At 42.4% G+C, this 8316-nt stretch overlaps 1 protein-coding gene across 1 annotated transcript; it reads right to left on the bottom strand.

Moving 5' to 3' along the window:
• Positions 1 to 369: 369 nt before the first annotated feature.
• Positions 370 to 6394, bottom strand: slitrk3b (SLIT and NTRK-like family, member 3b). Its single transcript, XM_017471196.3, has 2 exons — positions 6170 to 6394; positions 370 to 5434 (listed from the first exon to the last, which is right to left on the bottom strand). Exon 2 carries the CDS (start codon positions 5413 to 5415, stop codon positions 2842 to 2844), a length of 2574 nt encoding a protein of 857 aa, XP_017326685.1. The 5' UTR covers positions 5416 to 5434; positions 6170 to 6394; the 3' UTR covers positions 370 to 2841.
• Between the last annotated feature and the right edge of the window lie 1922 nt (positions 6395 to 8316).

The raw sequence follows: 8316 nt of genomic DNA, 5'->3' as shown, positions 1-8316 counted from the left end.
ACGGCAGCAATATTTAATCTGATGTAATGAATATTACACACTAGGTTGTTTTGTTCACAGCAAAATAGAGAATTAGTGTGTTCGGCAACCAGCAAGCAGGCTACATGACAAATCAGCTAGCAAGTCAACTGTTTAGCAAATTCACTAGTTATCCTGCTTGCTAGATAGCAAATTCAGTAACTTAGCATGTTAGGCATATTAACAATCAGTTAGTTATCAGGTTATTTGTATGCTAGCTAGATGTTAGCTAGTCAGTGAGCTAATATAGTGTGTAAGTGTGCAATGTAGGTGGCACACACTTCAGAGTAACTAGGGGAAGTGAACAAGTGCACATTAGCATGAGCAATACTTAGCGATTAGCATTTATCTTCCTTTATTCAGTTCAGGCTAAACGAGAGGCAGAATCATCGTACACTGATTAATTAAACATGATGTACAGGAATAATAATTAAGAATAATTAATAATTAATAACACACTGAAATATAAGAATAAATATAAGCACACGTCCTGCACGCAGATGGATGATTATAAAAATGAGCGGCCGGCCTCGTCGCCGTCCGTAACCATGATCAGATTAAATGTGGAATAAAAACGCTGTACAGTTTCACTGCATCTCTGAAACGTCGCTAATCACGGGAAAGAAAAAAACTAAAACAATCCACAGAATAGAAGCCAGGCTTCATACCACAGATATCCATATTAGTGCCCTAGATAGTGCGCACTGTTGATACTGAACCCCTTGAACTAGCATGCTAACTTTTCTTTGGGTATAGCCTGTAAAATTAGCTAGAATTCCATAGAGCCAATTTTATTTATTTATTTATTTTTGTGGAAATTTCCTCTGATATTACCTAGCCAGTTCGCTCTGTGGAATTTTTTTTAAACGTTAGCTAGTTTCTGCTTAAGGACTTTTCTCTGACCTTAGCCACCTTGATTGTTTGTAGATATAATTTACATTAGCTAGTTTTTGTTCAAGGAATTAAAACTAATTTTTATTGTTATTTGTTTGGGTCGAATTTTAAAATGAGCGAATCTTGTTTCAGGAATTTACTCTATTTTTAGCTAGCCGGTTTGTGGATATTTTTTAACAATAGCTAACTTCTCTTTGGGTAATATACACTGGTGTTCGCTAGCCATTTTGAATTAGTATATTTTTAAATTAGCTAGCTTGTTTTTATTCATTTTTTTTTAGCTAGGCAATTTGTAGATATTTTCTGACATTATTTACCTGTACTTTGGGCAGTTTTCTCTGGCATTAGCTAGTTATTCTTAATTATAGGTAACTTTTATCTGATGTTTCTTTGGAAAGTTTGCCCTTATGTTATCTGGCTGGCTAATGTTGGTGCTCGCCCTAATAATTCAAGAAAATATTTTATTCTTCACAATGAATCTTCTGTTTTTCTCTTCTACGATTTTTTCACTCGATTAGCATTATAGCTTACAAGCTACTGGTAGCAAAAGGTATATCACTTAGCAGCAAGATGTGGAAGACTGGAAAAGTTGTTTGGAGTAATGTTAACGATTAAACATTCATGCATCCTAGACGAGCATTTTGAAATAAATATTTACATCTCGAGCATATTGGCGTATGTTAGTCAGCTAGCTAATTAAGGAAATGCTAACTATGCTTTCTTCTAGCTAATCTAGAAGCTTTGTTGTCTAAAGTAGCTAAATGTTCGATTTTAAAATAGAAATATATGTATACATATATATATATATATATATATAAAAATGAGAGCATTTTGGGTTGTTATGCGCGATGTAGTTCGGCTACCATTAGTGCAATAAAACAACCGCAAGTAGAAACAACTGCGTTAAATCCCAGCGTATTATAATTCACAGAATTTCATGCAAAATTAATAAAATGATATAATTTTGTAAACAAAAATAAATCGTATAATGCTGCGTGCTTGTAGCGATTATATTTAGGTAAATGTTGCCGTTTGCGTACGATGTCACACTGGATGATGTTAAATGTTATTATAATACTACAGTAACAGTGCAACGATTTCATTATTTAGCGCTAAATTTCTTATGTACTTGTTAAAATCTGCTTCGTTAATATCAAAGTACTGTGTAAATTCACGTTTCTCAAAAAAAACAAAAAAACAACAACAACAAAAAAAAAAGTTCACCCCAGTTAAAAAAAGAACAGAAAATTTTTTTACGGGATGTACGTGTCAAGTAATACGTGATTGTGACTCAATCGTTGTTCATATCGTGACGATTCACCTCCACACCAGAAGAGGGCGCCCTCACCTGAATACTCTATACCGCAAACGATTACCGAAAAACTCCACGCTTTTCTTGGTCTAGCCGTATATATATAAACACGTGGTCACCACTGAAATGTGGCGAAGTCTTGCCAACGATTCGGTATTGTGAACGTTCTCGGCATGATTTTTTTTATTTTTAATGTGCCTCACCTGTTGTTTACATTCCTGTAAATAAACCTCTTTAAACCCCCGCCCTGAGTCCTTTACGTTACACACAAGCTAACCGTACAGGTTATTTTAGATTTCCTCATCACACAATAGCGTAAGTAATGATGTCATCAGCTACGTAGGTGTCTAATATGGAGATCTGTGGTTCAGACGTGTCGTTCCTTCCTTTTTCAGCTTTGTCCTTTTGCCCTAAATCTGTGTTTTAGATAAATAAACTGTAATTGTATAAAAATAATTATCTTTACATCGTTGCTGGCTGCTCTCATGAAGGCACTTGTTATAAAAGTCAGAGTACGGGGATTTCCTCCGGAGCAACGTGGCATTCAGTCTTACCATTATTCATTCCTGGAAGAAAGACGACGGGGAAGTCGAGACTTTTATTTGATCGTAAATGTTTTAAAACTGATACGATCTCTCCAGCGCGTCAACGTAATCCATTTTGGTTTTCAGTCTCGCGCTGAGGTTGGTGTAATTGCTCGGGGTTTGATTAGTGCAGTCTGTCCTCGAGTCTGTGTCCGGGGCAACCGCTCGCTTTGGACTGATGTCGCCCAGCCAGGAACTCGTCCCGAAAAGGTTGTGTACCAATCCCACTTTGGGTGTCGGCCCTTGGCTGTCAATCACCGTCGGACAGAGTATTCCATTCCCATGGAAACCGGCAATATCAGTCACGGTGTTGATGGGAGCATGGCTGACTACAGTCGTCCACTCCTCCTCTTTTTCAAGCACCGTTCTGTAATTGGAGCCGCTCTCACCACAATCCGCACCTTCCATCTTGCACTCTAGAGGCCCCGCCTCCTGCTTGCAAAGCCCTAGAGGCCCCGCCCCGTCTCGCCCACGCTCGTAAGCTGCACATTGCGAAGCTGGCACAGTGATGCATTCATAGACATGGTTAGAGGGTGGAGTTTCGGGCAGTGTGGGTGGAGTTTCTGTAAATATTCCACACTCTATCTGGATTCCAGTTAGCCCCGCCTCTTCCTGCTTCCTAAACGGAAGCTTGTCGCGCTTTTTCATAATAAACGTGCAGAGTGCCGCAGCAGCAAAGAACGACGAGACGAACAGGATGACAAGGCTGAGGACGAGCACAGAAAGAGGAATGACAGCTTTAGGAGGGAACGAAGGCGAAAACTCCATCTCATGTTCATCTGGAGACGAGGAAGGCCTTAAAAGCTCGGGGCAAATCACCTCCGGGCTCAGAGAGCGCAAATCCTTCCCCAACATGGCGTCTGGCGTCTTACACAGCACCTCGCCAACGATGACCACCGAGCTTAACGTATCCAACCACTGTTTTAACGGAACGATCTCGCACGCACAGTCCCAGGGGTTCTGATTCAGGTCAATCTGCACCACAGCGTGCAGGTGCTCTAAAACCCCGCCCACTGGCAGGTGAGGGAAGTAGTTGTTGCGCAGGTTGAGCCGAGCGAGCGACGTTCCCTCGAACGCGCCTACAGGAAGCGAATGCAGAAGATTGTTATTCAGAAACAAAAGCTGAAGCGCGGGCATCGGGCTAAACGCCGCCGGCTGAACTTCCTTTATCTCGTTGTATTCAAAATACAAGTAGTGCAGACTCTGCAGGCCGTGGAACATGTCCGCTGTTAGCTTCTCGATGTTATTCCCGTTTAGATACAGACTGCGTAAATTGGGTAAATTGGCAAAAGCACCTTCCTCGACATAAAATATTTGGTTGTTTCCTAAGTGTAACAAATCCAGACTGGAAAAATTCCAAAAGTCAGACCTGTGTATCCTCTGGATCAGATTCCCGCTCAGGTAGAGCTTCTTTGCATTTAGCGGTCGCGGCGTTAGCTCAGAAACATTGTGAAATCCATTCTCCTTGCAGTTCACGGTCAGGCCGAGGTCATTGATGTGCAAGTTGCAGGTGCACTCTATGGGGCAGATGATGGGGATGGGTGGCCTCGTCTCGTATCCAGCGATCGGAGGATGGTTTGGATAAATGCTGCGCGGTGTGGGCGGGGTTTTCGACGGCCTCGGCCTTCGCGTCGGTTTCAGGTTCTTCTGTTCCACTGACGACACTGTGTTCTGGTTTGCGGAGAACATAGATGAAGGCTTGGTTGGTCTCACTCTTCCTGCTGAATGAGGGATTCCTAGATTGGCCTCAACTTCGGCATCCGTCAGCGCCGGGCAGAGCTCGCGCCGCTTGATCTCTCTGAGGTCTTTGCCGTGCAGGTGGAATGGATACTCACACGTGATCTCGCCCACCACGGACGTGTACGGTATTCTCTCCAGCCAGGCCCGCAGCTGGACGATATCGCACGCACAGTTCCATGGGTTCTCCTCCAGCTGGATCTCCATCAGGTTTCTCCCGATGTACTCCAGTGCTCCTCGGTAGCTCAGATTCTTTAGGCGGTTTCCTCTGAGGTCCAGGTGTGTAAGCGAGACGGATCTGAAGAGGAATGGCGGTAACGCGGGTATCAGGTTATCATTGAGGATCAGCACCCGGAGTTTGTGGAGGTGTCTAAACGCGCCGCTCTCGATCCGCCTGATGACATTGTAGTCGGCTTGCAGGTATTCCAGACTCTCCAGGCCGAGGAACGTGTCATTACGGAACACCTCCAGCTTGTTCTCATGGAGGTAAAGCCTCTTCAAGGAGCCCAGTCCATTAAAGGCACCAGCTTGGATGTCCTGCAGCGCGTTGTTGCCCAGGTTCACGGCTATGGCGTTGTTCAGGTGCAGGAAGTTGTTAAAGTACAGCTTGCGTATGGTGTTCTTCTGCAGGTAGAGCTTAAACGGTCTGATCCAGGACTGAGCCACCTGGCTGACGTTGGTGAAACCTTTGCCATCGCAGTGGACGTGGAACAGTCCCTCTTTCACCTCGCAGTAGCAGGGATGGAAACAAGGCTCGTCAATCTCCTCCGATTCATCCAGCAGAGGGATGGGAGTCGTCCGGACGAGAGTGACGCCGACGCTGCTTAGCAGGACGATCCACAGCATCGTTCCTCCGAATGTGGACGACATCAGGAGCTCCTTCACTGCACTGAAAACCAACAACAAAGAGATTCAGGATTATCGTTCGAATCTTGCCGATATAACATCTCCTTTTTTAGACTGAAAATACGGTGTAGTTCTGAATGTGGCGAGATAAAACCGTACGCCCACCGCGCTGCTGCAGTCTGAAGGCTTCACCGTCCCGCGGGGCCTCGGCAGAGTTTGCTAGTCGGCTATAAATGACTCAGGAATATTAAAGAATCTCCTTGTGGGAAATCTCTCTCCCTCTCCTCCCTCATTAGCTAATGCGAGCAGCAGGAGGGATGTGAGGAGAATAAAACCACCGTCAGATCGATGGAGATTAAACATGCCTCCGGTGATAAAATGGAGCCTGGACTAGTGGGAGAAAACGTTCTGCTCACGGGCTAGTGATCTTGGAGAACCTCGTTCGGTCTTTTTTGTGTGTGCCATTTTTCAGAGATAAACATGGCAGTTGAAGATGCGGATACAAGATGTCTCTGATTTATTGATCATGTCTTCAAGGCAAACAGACGGGACGTGTCTCATAGACTCGCGCTATCATCTTACACATCATGTACATGTGTTATAACACATTATAAATGCAGTATTATGCGTATTGGGGACACAGCCCTGAGTCATGTCTGAGATCAGTCATATGCGCAGCAATGTAACACACACACACACACACACACACACACACACACACACACAGCATTCTACTGTGTGTCTGTGTGTGTGTGTGTGTTGGTTGGTTAATACTCACTGTGGTCGCTGATGTTCTCCATGTCGCTCTGGTTGAGCCGCGCGCGCGTTCTCATACCATGCATTGCTCTTCTTCTTCCACGCGCTGAAGCGGATGGAGGCGCGAGGACGTGACGGGACTGCAGCAGTGTGTGTGTGTGTGTGCTTTAGGATGCAGCTCGAGCTGTCACCGGAGGAGGAGAAAAGCGGAGGCTGCAGTTCGATGAGCAGCAGGAAAATCCTCACCGACTCCTCCTGCGCGCGCTAGTATATATGCGCGCGCACGCGCGTGTGTGTGTGTGTGAGAGAGAGAAAGAGCGAGTGAGCGCGCGCTGCTGCATGTGATGACGATAATGACGGGTTTTTTTTCGTTTTTTTTTAATCATCACTCACTGCTTCCTCCACATCATTCATCACTCTCTGTTCTCGTCATATGATAAATAAATGAATAAATAAATAAATAAATAAATACACAAAATGGCGGAACCCATATAGTTTGTGTTAGCTGTTGATGCTAAGTGTAGTTACAGTAACTACGTTTACATGGACAGCAGTAATCTTATTATTGACCTTACTCTGAGTAAGACAATATTATGACCTCTGGGTCTTTTCTCAGCGATTTATCAGCACATCCAAGGAAATGTCGACATTCTTATTAAACCTGACATGTTATTACTATCACACTCAGTATAAAACTCTAGCATTTTGCTTTTGCTAGCTAGCTCGCTATGTTGCTATGTTCAGCCATGAGCAAGGTTATAGATCTACTCAGCGTCCAGTTTCTCAGTTGCCTAGCAATGGTGTTCTCACTTTAGTGACCCACTGTTGTAAATGTAAATAGAAATTGACAAATGGAATAACTTTATGTGAAGATTTCGTTCGACGTCAAACGTTTTTTGACGTGTAACGCGATGGTGACAATTCTCAATACAGCGGTATTAGTTTAAAGTTTAAACTAATACCGCCGTATTGAGAATTGTCACCAATTCTCAACTGTCACAAAATTGTCACCATTTAAACTTTAACATATAATTAAAGTGAAATTCGAGTAATTTATCAGAAATTAATCAACACATCTGAGGTAAATATCAATGTTCCGAATAGTCCTGATATTTTTCTAGCTAGCTAGGCCCTCATTTCCCAGTTGCATAGCAACAGGGTTCTCACTTTAACCATGTGAACAACGTGCATGTTTTTGTTACCGTTCAGTGTAAAAGAAAACAACAACAAAACTTTTTACACCATAATATGTAGGATCATAGTGTTTATGTGAAGATTTTACTTGACATGTAAATTTTCGAATTGTGACACGTCAACAAATATGGCAGAACCCATGTTAATTAGCTTTACACTAAGTGTAATTTCAGACTTTTCTAAGTAAAATATTGACACATCTGAGTAAATTGTCAAAGTTCCAGATAATACTGACATGTTTTTACTGTCAGTAGCTGTATAAAGGATTAGCTTTAATTTTGCTAGCTAGCTACATTATCCGCAGTCATGAGTAAATTATACTGTGTCCAGTTTCCCACTACCCTAGCAACATTTCTCATTTTCACCACATGAATGTTTCCTGATTGAGCTTCTTGCTCACCCATTCCACCAAATAATTTTTTTTTTTTATCTCTTTAAGATTTTTGTTGTTTAAGAACGTGACACAATTTCACCTTCTGTGGATTGTGTAGCTAATGCTAAACCATATTCTGTTAGTAGTACTGAATTGTTACACAATTATACTTCATATTAACATATATTAATATGCTAAACATTTTACCCTATTCGAATACAGTTCCTTCACTCATTCATTCATTCGAATTCTCTAAGTGCCCTACCCTCTTCCTATCATATATCCCTTGAATATCCCGGGAACACTTGAGTTCTGAAGGAATTATGTAGGAATTTGACGGCTCCAAGTTTGGACTGTATTATGAGCTCCACCTGGTGGTTTAATCAATGGACTGCAATTTATAACTTTTTTTTCTTTTCTTTTTTTACCCTTGGGTATTAAACACTAGGGGAGGTAAGAATAATTAAAATAATTTAATTGTAATTATTTATATTTACGAGTGTACTATATTTATGAGTGTGCACTTTAAACACGGCTACATTGCAAACTGTTATTGAGAGCCATAAACTGAACTGGCATAAAGACCAACCATTATTCATTTG

This window comes from Ictalurus punctatus, chromosome 7 (assembly GCF_001660625.3).
Source record: "Ictalurus punctatus breed USDA103 chromosome 7, Coco_2.0, whole genome shotgun sequence".
NCBI classification, from domain to species: Eukaryota; Metazoa; Chordata; class Actinopteri; order Siluriformes; family Ictaluridae; genus Ictalurus; species Ictalurus punctatus.
The sequence above is the reverse complement of the archived record's forward strand: the minus strand, read 5'-3'. Positions and strand labels throughout refer to the sequence as shown.

What these genes read in the sequence shown, in the direction of transcription:
- slitrk3b (XM_017471196.3), bottom strand. Translation starts at nt 5,415, where the DNA reads ATGTCGTCCACATTCGGAGGAACGATGCTGTGGATCGTCCTGCTAAGC.